The sequence below is a fragment of the Conger conger genome, chromosome 3 (assembly GCF_963514075.1).
Source record: "Conger conger chromosome 3, fConCon1.1, whole genome shotgun sequence".
NCBI classification, from domain to species: Eukaryota; Metazoa; Chordata; class Actinopteri; order Anguilliformes; family Congridae; genus Conger; species Conger conger.
The window spans coordinates 38,514,611-38,537,962 of record NC_083762.1 but is presented as its reverse complement, the minus strand read 5'-3'; the positions used below and the strand labels follow the sequence as shown (position 1 = coordinate 38,537,962).

At 40.8% G+C, this 23,352-nt stretch overlaps 1 protein-coding gene across 7 annotated transcripts in view; it reads right to left on the bottom strand.

The window, feature by feature from the left end:
- LOC133124594 (abl interactor 2-like) overlaps positions 1-19,360 on the bottom strand; it is a 31,382-nt gene extending 12,022 nt beyond the window's left edge. For 3 of the 7 annotated variants that reach the window (XM_061235920.1, XM_061235921.1, XM_061235923.1), the window contains exons 1-6: positions 19,209-19,360; positions 12,633-12,800; positions 10,754-10,930; positions 8,677-8,694; positions 6,181-6,278; positions 788-904 (exon numbers count right to left, since the gene is read on the bottom strand). In XM_061235920.1, the coding sequence (XP_061091904.1) occupies positions 788-904; positions 6,181-6,278; positions 8,677-8,694; positions 10,754-10,930; positions 12,633-12,800; positions 19,209-19,325 (695 nt within the window). In that variant the 5' untranslated portion in view covers positions 19,326-19,360. The remainder of the gene's footprint in view (positions 1-787; positions 905-6,180; positions 6,279-8,676; positions 8,695-10,753; positions 10,931-12,632; positions 12,801-19,208) is intronic. The other 4 variants (XM_061235922.1, XM_061235924.1, XM_061235925.1 and 1 more) reach the window with 2 other exon arrangements.
- Positions 19,361-23,352: the final 3,992 nt, after the last annotated feature.

The following is a 23,352-nucleotide window of genomic DNA, read 5'->3' as shown; positions in this document are numbered from 1 at the left end:
GACATTTCGAGCGGGCTGTCACGCAGCGCTTCTGCACGCGTTTAGCGTGGAGCTGACGACAGTGCGCTTCTCCCCACCCAGGCTTCACATGAAAGGGGGATATTCAGACGCGCTGCAGGGATTCGCAGCAGGGTACGTGTTTCTTCCGAATCTCCGGTTTTGTGTGCTTCTCTTCCGGGTGGAGGGAAGAAGTGAGTGCTATTGATAGGGGACCTCTTGAGTGCTTAACAACCCTCTCCAACTGTCTCAGCCTCAGACAGGTCTGCGAATTAAGCAGTTTCTAGGTCAAGCACTTCCACTTCTTGTTTGACGCACGTTCTTGGAAGTCGTTCTGAATAGGATTCCTGTTAATGCCCGGAAACTCAAACTGCAGCGTTTCCTGGCTTTCACAGAAAAGATAATAAAATCTTTTCATTTGAAACCATTTCCTCGAACTAAAACACTTAAAAGGAGTCCCTTCACTGTCTTAGCTGCTGCAGGCCCACCGCTTCTGCAAAAAGTCAGCTCAGCTCGTCTTGAATTTTTCATGACTTCTTGTGGCAGATTACATTTCTTTCCACAACCGGAGGGGGTCGGCGAGTGCGTTAGTATGAGGAACAGAGAGGTGTTGAAGGGTGAGGGGGTTTTTTTGGTGGCCGGTTCACTTCATGACTTGGAATGACAGAGCTGAGCCTGTGATGGTTTGTCGATGGATCCCATGGGAGTGTGCGGCCCCGAACAGAGGTGTGTTAAGAGAGACGCGGCTTGCCGGGCGGGAAAGAGCCGCGTCTTGGCAGCGTGCGGGTACCTGTACGTGCGGTTCCTCTGGTTAACCGACACGGCGCTGCGTGTGGGGCTGGGGACATAGTCGTTAGGGACCACCGGGGGGCGCACTGGCTCGAGCGTCCTATAGGGGGAGTGCCTCCTGTGGGAGCGGGGAGCGGGGTACGACAGCAATTTAAACATCCACATGATGAGCAACTAAAATGGAAATAAACTGAAAGTGGAAGGAAATAAGGCTACTATCCCAATATTCAAAAAGCACACAAATGAAAAGGCAGGCGGCGTCATTGGAGGCTGTAGTGAGCCGTCTCTGCATCAACCTGTGGATTGGGAATGACGGAACCTGATGGCTAAAAATGCAGGAAACCCCCCCTCGCTAAAACTGCTAACCAGTGCTGAGCAATGCATATAAATGATACAAATGTTACATATCTTCTTGATTGTCAAATGAGGTCACGGTGAACAGCATCTAAAAAGTTGTGAAATCTAGAATATTTGTCACATCTAATAAAAACCTAATAGTACTCTGGGTAAGTGAAAACATACTTTCATTTCATTTTTGGGTGAACTGTCCCTTTAATATGTTACATTTAATGAAATACAAAAATTTCTCTAACATTTCATTTTTGAGGAAATTAATGTTCGGAAATCGCAAATTTGCTCATTTCTGCTGAAACCCTAATGCACAAAGCAAAAAAAGAAACATCAAAGTTTATATTTAAAAAATGTAGGCTGCCAAAGACTTAGTACTGTGCAGTAATTAATGTTACTACTGTTCATGAAAACATGAGCAGGCAGAAAGTTGTGATGACAGAAAAAGAGATCAGAATACAAAAAAATAAGAGAAAACCTAATTAACTGGCTTTAATGATTTTAAATACAATTTACACAGTAGGATATAACATTTAATAATTATTATTTTCCTTTTAACGAAAGTAAAGAAAAAAATAATCTTAGCCAAAGTTATATTTGAAGTTTAAGTATGGCTTTTTATGTTGTAGTGAAAACATTTAAATACCATTTTTAATTCCTTCAAGTTCCTCTGTGCTTTTTTAAAAAACCTCAAACTGAAAATGTGGATTATTAAAAAAAAGACAAAATAATACAAATAAATAAATCCAAATGTAGCTACATGGAAAAAACTGCTCATTGCTCAGCACTGCTGCCAATACACCCCACCACATATCCCTATCGGGCCAGAGACGCTGACGAATTCCAAATGCCAGCTGTCATAATTCAACACACATCATTACTGTCAGTATCAAGCAACGGGGGAGAGGAGCACAAACTGGACGGGAAAAATATTCAGGCACAATAAACACCAATGGCAATGCCTCTCTGCCGTGTCAATGCATTCTGCACGTGTTGTGCACGCCCTGTTCGGAATTTTGCATTCAACACTAGAACAGCCATTTTACACATCCCTTTAAAAGCACAGGCCTGGGAAGTGGCAGAAAGGATAAAACTATGTAAATACTGACTGACTAAAGACAACTAGACATCGCAGTATTTAAAACAAACGACCAGGAATACATCTTTAAATCAACATTAACAAGGTCTCAAGTGCTCATGTAACAAAGATCCCCACTATACATGTTTTTCCCATTGTTTCTCTGTACAATTAAACATATAACTTTAAAGAATACTCTGTACCGTGTTGTTTTTAAACTACTGTGCAAACTGTAAACAACTAGATCGAATAACGCCAATTTGCCCCAATTAACACTTAGTGACACAAAATACTATTATTAGACATATATTCATAGTGTCATTTTGTGTCGAGTTATTTAATGCATGTATAGAATGACTGTTCAGTGCAGAAAAAAAGATACAAAATCAAGACCTCATGCCACGGATCTAGATGCATACCGTTTCTGGGAAAGGGCATCAAAGGGAACCCACTCAATATCAAAATTTCACATTTCATTCAAAATCATTTCACTCAAATGTGCATGCAGTCAATTTAACCGCATTGGTATTCCTAGAGCTGCCCCAGCTTATATACAGAGTGAAGAATACAGGTGCACAAAACAAAGCAAATACAAAGCAAGACACAGGTTTATATTAAAAGGCAGTGAGTCTCATGTCAGATAAGTGGGACTCAGCCACAATATAATTAATTAGGTCAGACTGAAGATTCTGGCTGCTACACAAACCAACCAGAGTGCAATGCCATAATGATCATGGCCAGCTAGTACTTATCTGTCTGAATAACTCTCTGTATGTTCTTACTCATTGTAATAACAAGTAATAATTTGATAATAATAGATTAATTGCAAAGGAAGACCAGGATGATACATTTCCAAATTCAAACATAACCTGCTGAACATGACACTGAGATATGGAACCTCTCTCTCTCTTAATATCACAATAAAGATATACTCACTGAATATTAGGTTCAGGGATATTTAAGATCAAATTCAAAAATATTACCCATGGGAACTTAGTGATAATGGCTGGATTTTTTTTCTCCATTTGGAATAACCAATACCCTGTGCAGAGAGCTGCAGCTGAACCACATGGATTTCTAACAGACCTGGGTCAAATACAGTGCAGTATTTGGATTTGGACAGAGGTATATATTTGTTGTTGTTGTTTTTGCTCCGTACTCCAGCAAGCAAACACTTGAAATGAAACAATCTCTATATGGTTAAAGTGCAGGCTTTCAGCTTTCATTTCATCCATATAGGGTGAACAGTAGGAATTACAGCCCTTTTTATACATAGCTATACATTACGGACTGCACTGTATGTAATAATTTTCAGTGCTTGATTGCTCTTGCTTGGTGCAATTCAACTGAGAAGACCAGAAGGCGGGGTTTCACTTTGGGAGTACTTCATAGGTTCCAATACACCAGAGAAGCTCAGTAAAGCACAGAAAATTAATTGAATCAAAAACAATTACGTGACCCAGGTCTTTATTCCTATAATCGTCGCACCCAGATGCCGGTGACCGGTTTTGTCAAATGATTCTGCGATTCTGCGGCCACCGTGGAAATAGGTACTTAAACATGAACACCATGAACTGTTGGGGTAAACTGATAATGGATGTGGCATGTGAAGCCTCTGATGCGCCACAGGGTCAACCATTGTAAAAGTTAAAGGGCATATGCTGTGAGTCATAACCAAATAGTCGTCTATAAGCTAAATGATCAAAATCACGCACGCTAACCATGGTTTAATGCACAGTTTTCCAGACATGGAAAATAAAACCCTCAGCCTCTTCACATTAAGCGTCAATTATTGATGCAAAATCTTATTCGTATGACCTTTCAGATAGAGTCTATAAAAAATTCAAATGAAAAAGGTGATGGTTGCAAGCTACTGAACTGAATGCAGAATTTGGAGGTTGAATTCGATCCATTCATTATTAACAGAGGTGTAAACATCCATGAGATTCCCCACTGTAATACTACATTTTGTGGCAATTAGTTTTGTTTAACATGAATGAATGAATGAATTCTGTTTTCTTTTGGCAAGAACATCAAGCATAATGAACCATTTTCATTTAAATAATGATACCCGACATGTTGCATTCATTTCACCAATGACAACAGCCATGTCACATCTGTTGTTATTGGCTCCCAGTTATTGTTGCTTGGAGGTACATTTTCATTCACTATTTATAATTTGGATTCACTTTTACGAATAAAATGAATAACTGTAGTATGCGTAGTATTCTGCCTGGCATGATAGACATAACATCATAATAAGATCCAAGATGGTGTCCTGCAAGAGCCAAAAAGCCATGCTTTTCACAATCCAGATCTGCATGCACAGTCAAAAACACAATGTGAAAGCAATATACATTACATAAGACTGTACACACGAACACACACAGGACAAACTCTACACTACTGGAAATCTATGGTTCCGCCAACAAACTCATACCTCTTAGGTCTCTAAATAAAACAAACCTCAATCGTTTTAACAGAAAACTGAAAAAAAGGTCCTCTAAATTGAGAGATGATGATACAGCACACCCCACATGATTAGATGCGCTTGGGAACATTTTCATAATGCAGTGATCCCCAAAATAACACATTTTAATTATGCTGGCGAGCAGTTGGGGAAGCAGGGAGGTGCATGTGCTTTGATAATAACTACATGTCCTTCGGCGATACTAGTCCAGTCTGAACTGCTGCGGTGAATATGTCGGTTAGGTTTAGATTTGAAATTAAAATGAAAATTTCAGGGGGTGTCTCGGTGGCGCAGCCTGTAGAGCACTGACCGCATGCTCATTGCGAGCCGCGACGTCGGCGGCTCGAATCCGACCGTCTGACATTTGTTGCATGTCTTTCCCTCTCTCTCACTCCCATTCTTCCTGTCTCTCTATGCCATACTGTCCAATAAAAAGGCCTTTTTAAAAATATCTTTAAAAAAAATAAAAAAATAATGAACATTTCAATGTTTTATGTCCACTCTGAAAATGTAACCCGTTTAGCATTTCAAAGGATTATCACTTGATTCCTATTTACCCTCGTATCTCCGCAAGGGTGCGTGGCCCTGAATTTAAAAAATGACCATAGCTGAATAAAGTTCTGCAAGACGGTGTATGTATGGAAATTATGTATGGAATGATGTATGAAAAGCAAGCACCACTACCAGTTGACCAGAATCCTCTCGTGTGGTGAAAACTCATTGCACAAATAACTAAGCATTCTAGGCACTTCTGCTCAAACACACATTTCTTATTGTGAATGCACTGCGCTCACCTCTAACCAAGTGGACCATCTTGTGTTTCTGACAAATAATCTGTAAGATTTGTACTACTGCAAGCTGGCAAACTGAACACACAACGGTTTTTCAAGATGTTTTTTTACCACAATGTAGCCTATTGTTCCCCAGATTGTTTATACACAATGAGAATGTTGTGATCACCACTATAAAACAAAGGTTGAATTGTTAGCTAGACTGTTTTTATGTTAAGACATGATATTTGATATTTATATATTTCTGTTTACTTCAGGTCACTGTTACAAATGCTAAAATTCTCATTCACCCACAGTAAATAAGAGTAAACCAAGCCAAATGTCCGTCAACAATTTCTGTAAAGCATTGAACTGGAACGCTACCTTAGCCTTTGTGTTCTTCTTGCACCCCCTTGTGGAAGTAACATGCATAGACAGAGTTGCCAAAAGTATCCTATACATTTTATGGCAATTCAATAAATATGCTAATTTATCAATAAATATGCAAATATAATCAAATCGGTTTTGCAATGGTATATTCCATTTACATTTTTTGGTTCAGTTGACAGCCCTAATGGCGACTCGGATTCCAAATGAAATTAAAGGACAGGGTACACACGCAAACATCGATATCCATATCTCACATTATTCATGCTCACCAGCCTCCCACAGGGACAGCGTCAAACGTACCAACATGAACGGGCCACAATACCAGTCTGCTTACATACCCAATGGTTCCTTTCCCTGACACCGGAGGGCTCGGAGGCTTCTGGGTGGGCGGGGTGGTCCGGGGAAGACCGCCCATCTTCATGTTCTGGGCACTGACCTATAGGAGACAGCGAGTGGGTGGAGTCAAACACAGCATGTGACACAGGCAGAGCATGGAGGTCAGACCAGGAAGCAGAATGGTGTTTACATTTGTAGTTTTTAAGTTTTTACATGTGATGTGAACACAAAAAGAGGGGGACAAAGACAAAAACCAAGGTGTTCCCCCCATGGGAGGAATGAAACAAGAAGGTGAAGCCGACACACAACCACTAAAGGCCAGTTTATAGTTAAGACCGAACTGTATGACCGACGGACGGACATCGCAACATTGTCATCAGCGCTCGATTTTTGAACGCTGTCACTCATAGAAAGTATAAACTAAATAACGCAATGCCGAAGTGGAGTCATTGCGAGCTCAAGACATGGAAGATAGTCGATGCCAGTTTTCAAAAGATAATTACAGATGAGAAAGTTATATAATAAAATTGTCATGACAATTGAGCCAGCGATGGGGTTCAGTACAATTTTTGTCTCAGTGACAGACAAAACGATAATAACAACGACATCAAATTGTCCATTGTTCTACTACAAACAAAGCATCTTTGCAACCAACAATCAAATGTGATAATCGCTGGTGGCAACGATCACACGTCAGTGAACTATAAACTGGCCTAAAGAGTAAAAACCTCCCTGCCTGAGCCCCTCTCTCCCCGAACGCCCACCCGACACACATCCTTCCTGCCATTGGGTCTAGTCAGCGTCAGCCGTTGGCTATGTCTCAAAAAGTCCACAAGCTCCCCATGTAGTGGACTAACTAGGCTCTGCTATGTTACAGGGGCAGCCTGTAGCATAGTGGTTAAGGTAAATGACTGGGACACCAAGGTCGGTGGTTCTAATCCCGGTGTAGCCACAATAAGATCCGCACTGCCTTTGGGCCCTTGAGCAAGGCCCTTATGCATTGCTCCAGGGAGGATTGTCTCCTGCTTAGTCTAATCAACTGTACGTCGCTCTGCATAAGAGCGTCTGCACATTAATGTAATGTAATGTTAGTTACTACGGCGTCAGCAATTTCCTAGAAGTTGGCACACCCAATAAGTCCACTACATGGGCAACTAGTGGACCATTTCTGACACCGCCTTGAAGTTACTCTGTTCAACCAAACATCAGTCCTTACACTGTGACCTGTGGCATACTTCACCCGGATAAAGGCACACAGCCTATGCTGTTCTGGCTGGAAAATGGCCTGGCCCTATACACAGACCAACAATGAAAGGAGATACAAATCACTATCTAAACACTATATTATTACAATAATTAGCACAATGACCTTATATGGCCGTTGGAATTGGTTCCATCCATTTTGTTTGCTTTCTCGGTCTACTTCCTTATATGCCGTGCCTCCAGCATTGTAGCAGTCACTTCTCTGAAGAGAAGTCACACTTCCTACACAAAATTGCACATCAGACGTTTCTTCCTGTTCTCCCTGTTCCACATCCTACAATCGATTCATCTCAATCACTCCTTTCTCCTATACCCCTTCTATCTACTACTCCCTCTTCTCCTTCTGCCGTCATCCCTCTTCATCCCCCCATCCAACACCCACCCCTTGCGTCTCTCCTCCAGTGCCTCTCCATCTCTCTTTACCCGGCCCTACTCATTAAACTCTCCCTGTCAATCATCACTCTTTCTCCGTGCTGCTGCAGATGTTAGGTCATGTTAGGTCACAAAGTACTCTGGGCTCCGTCTGTTCATTAACAAACACAATTAAGAGTGAAGGCAACAGAGAGCAAAATGAGTGGGGCCCTTTGTGTATTTCAGTGTAATTCCTCCACGATAAGTAGGCTGTAACAGACTACAGCAAGAAGGTTTGGGTTGTGTACATGCGCAAACGCGGGCAGAAACACACACGAACAGGCAGGAGCACACAGACACACGCACAGTGAGCACAAGCATGCAGGCGAGTGCAAAAGTCAACACATTTTCTTCCAAGGTAAACTAAATAGGCACACGTAAACGTATTGAGCATGTCACAGACACAAGAAAAATATAATATACAGTAGCATGATATAGGAGAAAAGCTGAATGATATCTTTCATGTACTGCTCAGGATATTGTAGGGATTAGCTGTCCACATAGGAAATACAATTTCTTGGCATTGCTAAAATTTGAAGGAGGAATAATTCAGAATAATTCCTACAAGAGTGCAAAGAGCTGCTGTCTGCAAGAAAATTAACAATGTATTTGTCTATGTAAATTACTTCACACAAACACTTTGAACACATCTATTTTAGGCTTATTTAAACCCAGAATAAATGTTTGCTTGACTATGTTTGCCACTCAACATTCCTGGGATACTACAACTATTGACTGAGAGGAAAATGCATAAAAAGATATCATTGTGGCTTCCACTTATCATTAGACTTAACCAATTACAACAGCTCCAGGAAAATCCTTACCTTGAACCTAAGTAACCACTTAACGCAAAAATGAAGCAAGCAAAGGAGGCAAAGAAAAACAGCATTAGTAGACAAATATTTTAGAAAGAGAACCATAATGACGGTATAAATAATGTCCAAAAAATGTATTATTTTTTATAAATAGCTTTTAAGTTATTTGAATGCAGGGGGAAAGAAGATTTAAGTTGATTCAAATGCTGAAAAGTCCTCAAATGGCTTCTCCCTGATATAAATATATAACATAACATATTAGTGTTCATATAAACATACGGTATGTTAGTATGTTAGTCACGGTGCTCACAGTCACATAATCGCTAAACTAAGTGCTGAGGCACAGAAAATGCTGCGATATCTTTTCAGAGATACAGTGGTATTTCGGTTGTGTAACACTCCGAGGTAACCAGTGACAGAAATGCAGCAGCCCAAGACATAGCAGCTGTCTATACATAAATACAAAGTTTTATGCAAATGTAAAAAAACAAAATGAAATTGAGTTTTAAATGCTAATTTAGCCTGGAGAAAAAGGGATGCGGTCCACAAGGAAAGTGCATAGAAAACAACTTAATTGCATTTATTCATGAGCATTTGGATTACAGCTGGGTACCCGTGTTTGGACTCGGGTCTCTAGCACCCTTACTGGCTGTGAAAGTTCCAGTCCTCAATACAAGGCACTTTTCAAGATAACACAAGAAATATTAGCATGGCGCTAACAGGATTTTCATAGGATGAAGATGAGAGAACTAAACCAATACATATGAATACTTATGGCTAAACTCATAACCACCATGACATAATCAGTTATTTAAATGTATACATTAAAGAAAATGTTCCAGACATTCAGCATAATCATGAACCACAATACTGGGTTGGATGCAATTCTGCATTTGATATCCCTGGATGGCCCTTAAAAATCCTAGTCCCTTTCCATTTAAATTACATGAACCTTTGCATTAAAGCTGAGGCTTATTTCAGGCATGTAGCAGTGATCAGGCACTTGGTGGTGCTATAATACTGAACTGAATCTCAGTTTTGTGCATTATATGCTCTAAAACCATTAGTATACTGCAGGGCTCTTCAAATTACAACCAAAATAAGCACTTTTGCCTCAAAGGTCAGTGGGTTTTCCATAATTTTGAATGTTTTGGAAGATACTTAATTGTCAAGTCCTCCTGAGCTATCAGTCCTATAGATACAGTGTGATCCCTGGAGCATTTGCCAACCATTAGAGCATTTATAGTAATGTTCGGTCCAATTAATCTCCTCCCTATTAGGGACTGTGAAAGGTCAGTGAGCAATACTGCATGCCAACTGAATTACCATAGTTATTCTTCTAAGATTCCACTATAACCTTTGCCACTTAAGCTGACCCAGCCCCGAGAGGGGTTGTTTGCTCTGTGGCACCAGACAGCAAACAGAAGTCCTCAGGTGTAAACTTTAGATGTGCAGTGAGCAACAACAATAAAGTACAAGGAAGTGAAGGAAAATGTTTGTTCATGCTCAAAAACCGATCAATTTATCAGAATGAAAGTAGTTCTGCAAAGGAGAGTGGGCTAAAACAGCAACATGAAAGGCTGATATGAAATTATAGGAAGTGTTTGGTCGTAATTATTGCTGCTAAAGGTAGTGCAGCCAGTTATTATATATACAAGGAAGTGGGCGAATGGTAATATGGGTGTTTGATAGCCTTTTAATTAAGTAAATAAAATGATAATGTCAAATGTGTTTACTCAGGTTCCCTTCCGCTAAAAATCTGAAACGATTCAGTAATAGAGGAAATCAGGAAAGGACAAATGCATTCACGGCACTATACATAAAATAAAAAGGAACAAAATCAAATTATTAAACATTTAAATGTTTTTAAGTATAGAACATTATTAGTTTAAGTAGTCAAACAGCAATTTGAAAACAATTGTACATTCTTACTGTATAAATAGCACAGATTAACAGCACAAATGCAAACAGCCCTGCTCTGTACCCAATATTAGATCTACGTCCCTCTCTTTTGTCCCAACACTGCTTATGCACACAGCATATGTACAGAGTACTGTACCTTCAAGGCACAACTCCAGTCACCTACCTTCACCCCATGACCGATGTCATCCAGCACGCTGTAGTCCACCGGCTTGCGAATGTAGCGGACCGGCCTCTCCGGATTGGCTGGAGCGATGATCTTGTGTGTGCGGGAAGTGTTCTTATTGGTGGTCAAGATGCCAATCTCCCGCCTGGCCACCTTCTCTTTGTGGATGTCCACTGTCTGAGAATCAGAAGAGATTGGGGTGGATGGGTGGGGGAGAAGCAAGAGGAGTTTAAGAAAGTCTAAACAGGGCTCGAGAGATTGGATTTGAAATGAAACAATGAAAATGAGGTTAAAATGCTGTCACCTTTAATTTGTGAATGTATTTACATCAAATTGGGTGATCTGTGTAGGAATTACATCCCTTTATATACATAGTACCTCCATTTAGGGGGCCAAATGTAATCGGACAGTTGGCTTCTCAGCTGCTTATGATTAGTCAGGTGTATTCAATCGCTTGCTTAGTGCAGGTATACCTGTAAGAAACCTTTCAGTATCTAGTCTTGGGTGAGAAATAAGAAAGAAACAAACAGAGACATAGGCCAAACAATAGACTTCCAAAATCAACCATTTGGAACATCGTTAAGAAGAAAGAGAGCAAAATCATGGAAAGCACAAAAAAGTCATTTAACATGAAATGGTGAAAATGGCAAAAAATAAATACGGAAAGTCACAGAAGTGCCAAAAAAAGGGGGCAAAAATCACAGAATCCATGACACCTGACTTCCGTGACAAACAACACTTTATGGATCGTACTTAATATATGTCACAAACCATGTGACCTTGACTCTCATCTGCTTTGCCAAAGGACATAGAACTCAATGTATTTTTCCTCAGGTCAACTACAACGTATATAAATACAGCAATAACACAGATTGATTATGGTTAATGCCTGTGCAGTTTATGGTTGCTCAAACAGAGCACATTTTTTTGTTTGCCAAAGGGGGTTAAGAACAAAAACCAAAGGGAATGGAATGTTACAATATCATAGTTATCAAAGAATCTCTGTGTGTTTTAAATCTGTAGCTGTTGGTGCCTGAAGGCGTATTGTATGGCGTTTCATAAGGTTCACAGAGGATCCGTGTTTATTCGTTGACACGCAAATTCAAACTACCAGCAGACTGAACGTTGCTGAACATCCCTATAGGGGGAATCCATCGGATAAGTCTATTGTTATCCATTGGATATTGAAAGTAAATATTTCCTTAAATGGACCACATTAATCTCACCAACACGACTGCCCTGCACCATATAAAATCAAATACATTGGCAAAGTTTACCGTTACATAAACACATATCAAATTGTATAGAGATGTGTGTTGGCATACAAGTAAAATCATTAGACCAGTTGTCTATGATAAAATATATATCAGGCAAATATTGTGTGACCACAGAATTGAGTGCACACCTTGTCTGTAACAAAGTTATTAACAGCTGCAGATTAGACACATTTCATGCCAATTCAAGTCTGTCAGGTAGAAGCCATAGGGAAGAAGGATGAAAACATGAAGAATTATCATTTTAACTGACACATTTTTTAAAGAAGACACACGATCAACCAGCATGCCTGGACTTAAACTACAGGGATTTAACTACAGACTGCACTATGTCAATGTAAATCTTTAACTTGGCAAATCTTTAATAGGCCATTATCCGATTTCCAATGCTGACATTTAAATGAAACTATTAAGATGGCCCAAAATAAAGTTTGAAAATGCGATGACATTTGTCAGTGCTCCAGTTTTTATAAATAAGTCCCCCCACCCCAAGTGGTCATAAGCAGTATCGGGTAAACAGTTAACCACTTACAAAACATGATGGTAAAACTTTACAAAAACGGATGACTTGTCACATCCCTAATTCAGACGTGCCCGTAGCTCACCTGTGAAATGTGGTTGATGGAGGACTCCATGCGCCGCAGCTGGGAGGCCTGGATGTCCAGCATTTGCAAGACATTGTTGGCTAAGGTGTTGATCAGGTAGGCCACACTGGCCAGGGACTGAGTGGTGTAGTTTTTGGTTTCTTCTAGGGCGGTGTGCTTATCCACCGACTGTGGAAAACAAAGAGAGAGACACAGGAACCGGATCAGTAAAAAGACAAAGATGAGGCTGGAAAAAAGTCAGTACTTGCTGTCCTTATGAGCGACAGGTCATTCACAAACCTTTTTATAGAGTGAAAGATTAATTTACTCAGCACCGTGTTTATTGTTATTGATACGACAATTTATGCGCGACCGCACAATACTCTTCGCCCACTTGCTTGAATGATTTAAGCGGCATTCACCAAGGCGATGCGCACTTGATACCTTCCGTATTATACGGGGAACAGTTCTGTGCGTTTCAGCCAATCAACCGCCATTGCTGAAAAAGAGCTGCGACTGACGGTGCTGAAATGACAGAAGTCAAAGGAACCAAACCGGTCTAAAGACCTGAATAAACTGAATAAACCCAGATTCAAATGAATAAAAATGAGCCAGAAAAATTCAACTACACCCAGACAAGCGTGTGGATGGTTCACTGCAAATGTGAAAAACAACACCTATGTGTGTCTTAAGAATGTCTCCAGTTTTCATCACATTCTACTTACGCATATATTACTCTATAAATAGGAAATGGAAAATGTGTCATCTGAACCCCATGAAGAAATTGTTGAAGAGGCCTTTTCGACGCATATAGTCATTATCAAATTACTATATTTCTGAATCCTGTATTTCTTCATCAACGATAACCCTTGCTTCCATGATAGCTGACTATCTCAATGCTTGGGTATAGTCTGTGGGTAGTTTTGCAGGTATAAGTGAGATTTTGCAGGTATAAGTACATTGGAGCCAACAGCCCTGGATTGCATTAGTCAGCCAAAACGTATATGTACCCTATGGAAGGATGAAGACAGAGAGGACAGTATGGTTCTGAGTCCTACCGCGACCATACAGATACTGTTGGAACCCTTGAAGAATACATCAACTTACAAAATAGCATACCACGGTTGGCAGCTAGAACACCCCGAGTACAACAATTCAATATCTAATACAATACAACAATATCTATATATAACTATATATAATTATACAAGAATAATCATGGTGGTGAGGTATGGGGGGCTAGGTGCAGCCTGAAGAGATGAGTCTTGAGTCTGCGTTTGAAAGTGGTCAGAGACTCTGCGGTTCTGACATCCACAGGAAGGTCATTCCACCACCGTGGGGCCAGGACAGAGCAGTCGTGACCGAGACCTGCAGGTGCGGCGAGGGGGAGATACCAGGCATCCCGAACTAGTGGAGAATAAATGAATAAATAAATAAATAAATAAATAAATAAATAAATAATTAAAATAACAATTTGATTTAATTTTGTTAAAGCTAGTGAGCTCAACAGCAACGGCTCTACAGTTCAGTGCAGAAGCTCATTCACTGAATGCTTCTCCCCTGAATAACTGAGCCAGAGGCCGATTACTCATTACCAACACACCGGAATTACCCCTGAATGAATAAGAAAATCCATTCAACAGTTTCAGTGAAAGGAGCCAAAAGAACGGGCTCCCAGAAAAAAAGATAAAAAGCCCACTTTTACTTTCCTCCTCACCGCCTTTTTTCTTTCTGTACAAGGTACCTAAAAATGAAAATTATGAACCACAGTTTTCCCAAAAAGCTCCCAAAAATGTGGGCGGCAAGACGGCAAATCATGAAGTGATCCTCAGCTTTCCACCAATTTAATGAACTGCAGCTGCACAATAAGGAAGCTCTTGTACGTAGAACGATTAATGCTCTCACTGCATTAATAAAAATATATTTTTTAGATATAATCCATTGTCAGATAAATCAAACAGGCCCTAGTCCTTATCTTTGTTGTAGCCTTAGCACTTGAAATTGTACTTCCCTCTCGGGTCTTTCAGCACACTTGTCCCTGGTTATGGGTATGCACTTTGCATTTTGTTGTACGTCGCTCTGGATAAGAGCGTCTGCCAAATGCAAATATATTGTGTTGTAATGCGATGTAATGCCATGTATTATTTATTCCTTCCCTTTAGAGCATATTCATGTCATATTTAGTCTAAAATGCAATATTTTTAGGTAAACAAGGCCACATAAATCAAGCACCAGGTTAACAGCTGAAACGTCTATGGAATGTATTTGGTGAAAAACACTGAACATGGCTCAGAACATCCCCCAATTTATACTCTCAAAACAAAGCAAAATCATGTAAAATATGAAATACAGGAAACAAATTCCAACTGGCAAGGCTGGTTTAACCACATCAAGACTGTCTATGTAAGAGTGGACAGGATTACCAGATTAATATGGCAGCAGCCAAATCAGCTGCCAAAAAAAATCCTGTGTTAAAATTCTCAAATGAAACTGCAACAGTCTCTCTGCTCAATAAATCTCTATCCCTGCGAGCACACTAATTCCCCAAATGCATCGGAATGCGTGTGGCTATTGACGAGGCCCTTCTCTGTCGACAAAAACAAAGAATTACCTTGGCTTCATAAATAATATGAAGCCAATGTAGAGCCAACAATATTCGTAGTTCAGCAGGACTTGCTGACGCTAAAGCCTGATTTATACTTCTGCGTCGAACTGACGCCATAGGCTATGCAGAGGCTACGACACGTAGTTACATTTCTGGGGAGGCGCGCCTCAGGCTACGACGTACGCTACAGCATAGGGAATGCGGCTACGTGTAGGCTACGACGTAGCCTCTGCATAGATTCGACGCAGAAGTATAAATCAGGCTTAAGGAGGACACTGTTGCTGCTATTCGCAGGGCAGAACTTGATGACCGAATGGTTGGACCACTAGAGCAATGGACAGCTACATCACATTCACAGCTATCAACGTGCCAACCTGGGAGAGTCTGATAACGATACATCGGCCGATATTCATTTTTATTATACATTGCTGGATCCCTTACTTGGTTATGGAAGAGAACTTGTGCACGGAAAAATGCACTAAAGGCACTATATTCTACAATAGAGCAATGGAATGTATGTTCAAAAATGGCAAATAAGAACAGATGCTACATCAAAACAAACAAGATATTTCCAACAAAGAAAGAATGAGGGAATGCGTTTTGCGGGCCCAGGCCCTCAGTCCTTTTTAACTCAAACCAAATGGGGGCAGGTTTTAGTGTTTGTCTGCATTTCCCTTTTTCTCTGTGGCCGCATTATAAATATTCTCAATAGAAATGCACCGGGAGGTGAACAGAATCAAACGCGTCTCTGTAACATGTTGTCATCTGCTGGAAAAGCTTGCTTCGCAAAAGTGCCTATGTAGCCTACATCCTCATCTTTTGCGGGAAGACACTCCAATCCTGTGAATACCTACGAGATAATCGGCTTCATTCTGTGGCTGTCCTGTCAACCCAGAATGTGGTTTGTAGGGAGATCTTACTGCCCACTCTACATCGGTTTCCTGCCTCAACATATCAGGACATGAAGCAGCTCAGAGTGTACCTGAGCATGTGAGAAGAGTCACCCCTCCTGCACACAGATCCTTAAAAAGGGGACGGAGGGGGAGAGAGAGAGACAAGAACAGAGGAGTGCGAAGCCTAAGAACTTCACAGAGAGCTGAAGCGGAGGAGGAACAGATGGTTTCTCCACCACAGAAGAAGACAGACAGCCCTGGAGGATCTGCTGGGCGGTTCCTTCATCGCAAGTGAGCCGCAGTTATGAGATGGAGACTCGAAGGAAAATGGAGTTGCGAGTGCAACAGCAGTCCCCTGAACCAGTGGAGACGATGCAGAAAAGTGCCCGCTGCTCGCTCCTCTGGCAAAACCATACCTCTCCATCCCTGTTAGCGCTGTACCTGAAGTGCAGGAGAAACTGTGACAGTGCTGCTGCCAGAGAATATGGACAAGCTCTCACAGCACAATACGACTGTCTTACATGAGTCTTTTTGGCCAACTTGTGGACAACTTGCTGCACTGGTTGTAGCTGATGTTTGTTAAAACATAGGCGATAACTGAAGAAAAGGTGATTATAAAAATGGGAGAATGCTTTATGCTATGCATCATGGAAATATTGTATTGTGAGCTCTATATCAGAATATGAACTGTATTGTGGGCTGGGTACCTCGTGCTTGGTAGGATTTTTTTTCAGTACCAGAACCCAAACCAAATCCTTTCTGGTACATTCATGAATAAATAAATACAACTTTATATTTGTTGTTTTGATGACCAGCATCAATAGCATTCATTGTTTCGTCAATAATGGCAATTTATCCAGGTCCCAAGGAAGCAAAGCAGTCCCACACCATCACACTACCAGCACTATGTTTGACTGCTAGTATGACGTTATAACTGTGAAATGCTGCATTTGCGTTTACACCGGACATAATGAGACCTGTGTCTTTGATAAAGTTCCACTTTTGGCTCACGAGTCCACAGAACATTATCCCAAAAGTCTACAGGATCATCCAAGTGTTCTATTTTCACAAATGAGACAAACGCTGATGTCTCTCTAGGCAAGCAGTGATTTCAGATTTGCGTTTACTGAGTTTCCATTAGTCTAATATAACATTTTGTCAAAAAGATCTGAAATCATTCAGTGCGACAAAAATGCACTAATAAATGAAAACAGAAAACAAATACTTTTTCACAGTACTGTATTCATTTACCTGAAGAGCCAACCAACAGCATAACAGCACCAGCTGGCACCCAAGCTAGTGCCAACTGCTGTCAGCAGACTCACTGGGCAGCAACTAACTGGCAGCCGCCTCACAAAGGAGGGATGGACGGAGCTGGCAGGAATGTGGCCATGTCAAAGCACACCAGCAATTTCTCTGTTTGTCTGGGAGCCTGAACTCTGACTAGTCCTCTGACGCTAGAACTGCACAGCTCAGCTGATTGAAAAGAAGCGGCAACTGACAGTACCGGCTCAGTGGAGAGTGAATGGCTGCCCGAGATCTTCCAAAATAACCGACTCTGCAGTAATGGGACAAGCCTAAAATGCAACTGGAATTTCCATACATTTAAAAAATGGTTTAAAAATGCTTATTATAAATTTGTATGACTTTATACTCATTGTCATTAAGCATCGCTGAAACTCATTGATTAGATCTGAATATACTGGACCCTTGCACTTGAATCTGGATCTCTGAAGCATTGTGTGTGCCTTAAATGAAGCTAGCCAGATAAAGGAAAACAGAGAAAAAACTCTTAGCAAAATTTCCCATTATAGCCAATGCTCTTCGTAATGACGTCACCCCCCCTGTCAGACAGATGTCAGAAATCAGCAATAATTGTAATATACTGTATTGGGTGTTACATCTAAAGCAATGCCCTGCACAATGAATATTTATAATAACGCTGATTGACTGAAGAGTGAGGGAATTCAATCATTTCCATTTTTAAACGATGAAAATACAAGATGTGAGTCAAAGGCCATTAATGAGAAGTCATGTCACAGACGGTAGTTAAATATGATTAGTAGGAGCCTGCGCAGCCAGCAGCCAGCAGCCTGCATCCAAGGGAAGGCGAGGGAACGTGGATATCCCGGAGACATGGCAGAACACCAAAAAGATATACAATTTCCCTGTAAGGGCATGAATCTGGATAGCAGAATCAGTAAGAGAATAAGCAAGGTTAAAGTTTTTTTCCTGCCCTGCCACGATTGAGGTTTGCGATTTCCGTGTCATGGCTGAGTTTATCAGGGGACCAAGCACTAAGGTGCACAGGTAGCCCGTTTTGCACTAAGATAATAATGTGGTCAAGTAACAGATGTAAACGACCCTGTTGTTTTGAATAACGTTTGCTTTATATTACTTATACGTGTTATGTCCTCAGCCGAAGGGTAAACTGGAAAAATGTCATAACTTTTTAATGAACTGCTGGAAGTGAATTCCGCTTTTTGAGCCTTGTAAACATCGCAAGTCTCTTCACGTTATTTCTAGCACCTATTGGTACTGACGGATCCAATGATTCGGTTGCAAAATCCAATATGGCGACTGTTTTTGTCATCATTAAGGAATGTCTAATAAATCATTTGTAGCTACGTCGTTTTGATGCGAAACTTTGCCCACATTCAACCTTTGACATAACAGCTAGATATTGTCAAAATGCGATTAGAACTGCTCTGCAAATAGAAGACAATGTTGCTGCTGCAAGGCACTAGCTAACCCTGTAATATATTTTCACGGTAACTAGTTAGCAACCTAGCCATCTTAATTAACGCGTTACGGTAAATTGAAAACAACTGATGATAAGGAACTGTATTATCACAACCAACTCGACAGCTAGCGGTGTAATGTCACATCGAGCGCGTCTGACAAGCAGGGCATTAACGACACAAACAGCACAGCTAACGTTAAACAGCAACAACACCAAAGCGGTAGCTTTCTGTAGCAACTAGCAATTCGACTGTATCAACTGGACTACCACAGTGGCATCACTGTGGATCACTTTGCCTGCCGCGAAACGGAGAGCAACGCATTATACAATTATGTTAGAAATGGGTATCTCTATACCTGTATATAGTTGTTCTCACAGTAATCCGCAACCCTTTCGAGATTAGTAAAACTGTCCAGCAAAGCTCTCCGACCAGCTGGAATCTCCTCTTCCAAGAGCATCTGTAGCTCCGCCATCTTTACATCTTTCAGCACACCGATGCACAGCACTCTTCCACAGGAAGCGGGAGCGAATCCAACTTCCTTTCGTTTGGAAAGAGTTTTTGCAGAACTGACTTAATACGTCACAAACATAACGGCGAGGAACAACTTTGTTTCCTATCATCTATGTTGCATCCGTGTTTTAAAAACTAACATTAATACTATAACATAATAGGAATACAGATGTGTAAGCCTTCAACATTTCGGTCCAAAATATTTTGTTATCTACAAGCTTTTAAAATGTATGCTCATTGACACCCTGTAACTGTAATTAAACGAAACCTATGTAATTTAGGCATGTAGAAGAAGTTAAAGTATTTTGCAATTATATCAGGATCCGTCCCGTCCAGTACACGCACATTTGTACTAAACTGCAATGTGTCACATTCAAAAATGAACAATTATCAGACCAGATTCTAGATAAAACAGCTGCTGTCGCAGAGATTTACTCTTCTAAAATTTTCAATTCAAGATATAAATCCATGGCTAGAAGCTAACTTATGAAAACTCCATGCATTAGAGTAGGGTTCAGCTGCAGCACATGGGGAAAAGCATTAATTGTGAATGAAGTGAATTGTATGTCTGTGAAATGTATTTTGCAATATATGCAAAAAAAAAATAGTCAATTTTCATAAGAATAATATTTGAAGGAGCAACACATATTTGCCATACATTTTTCTCAATAGTAGTACATCGGGCCCTGCCCCAACCCCAATCTGTCAGTGGGAAAACCCGATCTGTCAGTGAAAACAAATATTTGCAATATCTAACATTACTTTTTCTGTCTCCTAAATCGCATATTTACCGTACAGAACATCTTGAAAGTTAAAGAAGTAAAAGAAAAGTAAAAAGCCGTGGTTGCAGTTGCACACCGAGGATCGGGGTTCCATTCCCAGTCCTGCCAAAGCTCAGTTTAGCCAGCTCACTATGAGCAGCTTAATTGGCTCACCGCTCTGAGGGGAGGACTCAGTGAGGGTCGCTGCATACAACAGCACCCCAGAATCACGGTCACAGGTGGGACTATGCAGCTTGGAGAAGGTGTGTCATTCTCAGGATCACTTGAGCCTCTGAGGGATGGGGTGTATGCGGTGTATCCCAAGCTAACACCTAGGCACTAGGAATAGATAGGGTACAATTGGCTACTAAATTGGAAGAAAACAGGAAAAATCAGAAACAAAAATCCAGCGGGGCGCACTTTTTTGCGCCCCTGGGCCATAGATATGCTATTCCCAGAAGCCCAGAGGCTTTGCTCAAACTGCCAGCCATTTGTCTCCATCACGGATGTAGCGAGTACAGTAAGTGATCTATTTAATTCATGTTTAAATAGTTATTTACTTAGTTTAGCGATATGAAGCGGCTGGACCTGCCTTCAATGTTAGCTTATAGAGAATAATGTTTGTAGCTACAGCAACTTAACTGGCTAACTGGTTTATAAAAGAAAGATGCCGGCTACTGTGTGCTGCCAAGATTTAACCCGTTAACTTACAAATTGACGTATCCATTCCAAAATGTTAATTTGATTGCTAGTTATAATTTGGGAAAGGATACTCATGAGCATTTTTCATTTTATTACAATGCTATTCTGACAAGGAACCAAACAGGGGCATCATCCCAATCAGCAGGTTGGACCATTCATTTTATTTTAGGCTTTAGGAAAACAGTGTGTAAAACCTGCAACTGTGTTTTAATGCTGCTCCCCTCTAAACTGGGATTTGGAAAGGTGAGAAAGCCGTGAGAGACATTGCTGTATGTATTTCTTTGGCTAGATGGCAAGCTAGCCAGGCAGTTATTTCTTGTACTCCTTAGCCTGTAGGCGACTACATGTTCATACAAACTTAGGACAGTTGTAAACGTAGCCTATTGATGCACAGTCCGCGTTATTGTAACATAATGAAATTATTAACTTCCTAATTTGAGGAAGTAGTTGTTGTTGTCGTCTTTGTGTTCTCACTCCTGTGGTTAAGCTATAATTGTAAATACTGTTAATGTGTTCAGAATGACACATTTATAAGACATGTTTTGTTGTCTAATATATTAGATATATTAGATCTGTTAGATATGTTTTTATTGAAGACCATTTTTCACACTGTGAAAGAAATCCCTTCAGTTTAAAGAGAGGGTCCACTGTTGAAATGTATTTATCCCTTTGTGTATATAACAGTATCCTCCATGTCTGCCCTCTAAAGCCTCTCGCCATCTCGGGTAATTTTCAATTTGTTAAAAAAATGAATCCATGCTCCCAAGATTTAAACTTTTGAATTATTTTTTGTTTATTATTTTCTTGTTTTTCAGTGTTATATTAAGCCTATGTAGTTCATTAAGCCTCCAAGGGTAAGGTTGTTGTTAACTATATACAAAGACTTTTATTTTAATATTGCCGTTGCTTTCTCTATCTTTTGTAATTATAGAGGTTGGAGTTGAGTACTGGTGTGTGACTGTGTGCCTATGTGTGTGCCTGCATGGCACCCAGCCCAGGTAAATTTCCACCAGCCGCCACTGCCCATGAACTGTAAGAGGCATGGATTATTTCTGCTTTTGCCATATTTATTTATTTCTGTCTCAGGGGAATACCGTGTGCCCTCTGCTTAATGGGTGCCTCCTGTTTTTTATTCTGTGCTTTATTAAACTAGTGCTGTCAATATCGTAAACTAAAAACAGGGGTTTAAACTGGCTGAGTAGTTGGTGTTTGATGTTGGTGCTATTAGTCTAATACTACTACATTGTAATAAAAGGTTTGTAGCTTCTCCTCTCTCACACTACTCAGTCATTCCTCACACATGCATACCTGACATGCAACAGTATGACTGACATGCAGACCTAGGGGGAACCACTCATCATCAAAGTGGTGAGAGTAGTGGAACTGAGGTGATGGTGGCTTCAACATCACCCTAGAGCAAAGCAATACATCCTTGAGAAGTGCACAATCACTTAATCCTGAATCCTCTCTGCTGGAATGACTCCGGACATCACCTGGTTTTGCATGTTCAGCTCCTCTAGGTTCAACTGAGGCCACGACTGGCAAGTTCCTCATAAAACAGTGATTCATTTTCTGCTAAGATGAAACCATCTGGAGTTGGAAACAGTGCCCGAGCTGATTAATCTGGGAGCAGCGTGTGGAATGTGGGTACGTCAAAACAAACCAAGTGCTGTTTGGACTGAGGGTATTAAAAAGAAAGTGGTAGGCAGGAATCAGGAATATGAAGTTGAGAGTGTGTGTACAGGCAAACTGGAAGACAGACTCCTTGCACAGATTGCATTGGTATGACCAATCATGTAGAGTGGATGTTTGGGTTTCTATATTTTTTTGTTTGTTTTGTGTATGGGTTTGGTTTTTATTTAATTTAATTTTTTTAATTGGTTGTGTCACATTTCTGGGAGGCTGCCCTGGCAGCTACAGAAGGCAGAAATGTGGACATGGGAGAGGAAACCACCATCGGCAGCAAAGAGGCAGTGGCAAGTTGCAGTGTACTAGCGATCTCAGAGTATGGCAGTGGTGCACATAATACCTTGGGTTTCTCTCAGTGCTAATAGCAGGAGTGCATGTGCAAGTTGTGCTCCAAAGACTTCAAGCCATCAAGCAAGTGGATATATTGGCTAGCTAAGAAGACAGTTAACATTAATGCGACCACATGCGCTGCACTTAACCTCAAAACTATTAAGCTAGCTGTATGCCTACTCTGGTGGATACGAAAGTGAGCACCCCAGTCCAGACACTGTATATGACCAGCCACCACCTCTAAAAACCAACAATTACTTTGTATCACGTCCCATGCCCCTATTTCGTAGTTTGTCTCTGATTCTGTGTATTTCCACACTGAGACCTGGTTGGTATTTCATATATTTGTGTCCTGCTCTGTGTTTCGCCTGTTTCTCGGTGACCCCCCACACCTGTTACGTGCAATCACACTCACCTGAATCCCATTGTGTCTCATTACCTGTGTATATAGTCTGTCTGTTTCCTTCTGTTTCCTGCCAGATTATGTGCCCTGCTTTGTGCTTGCCA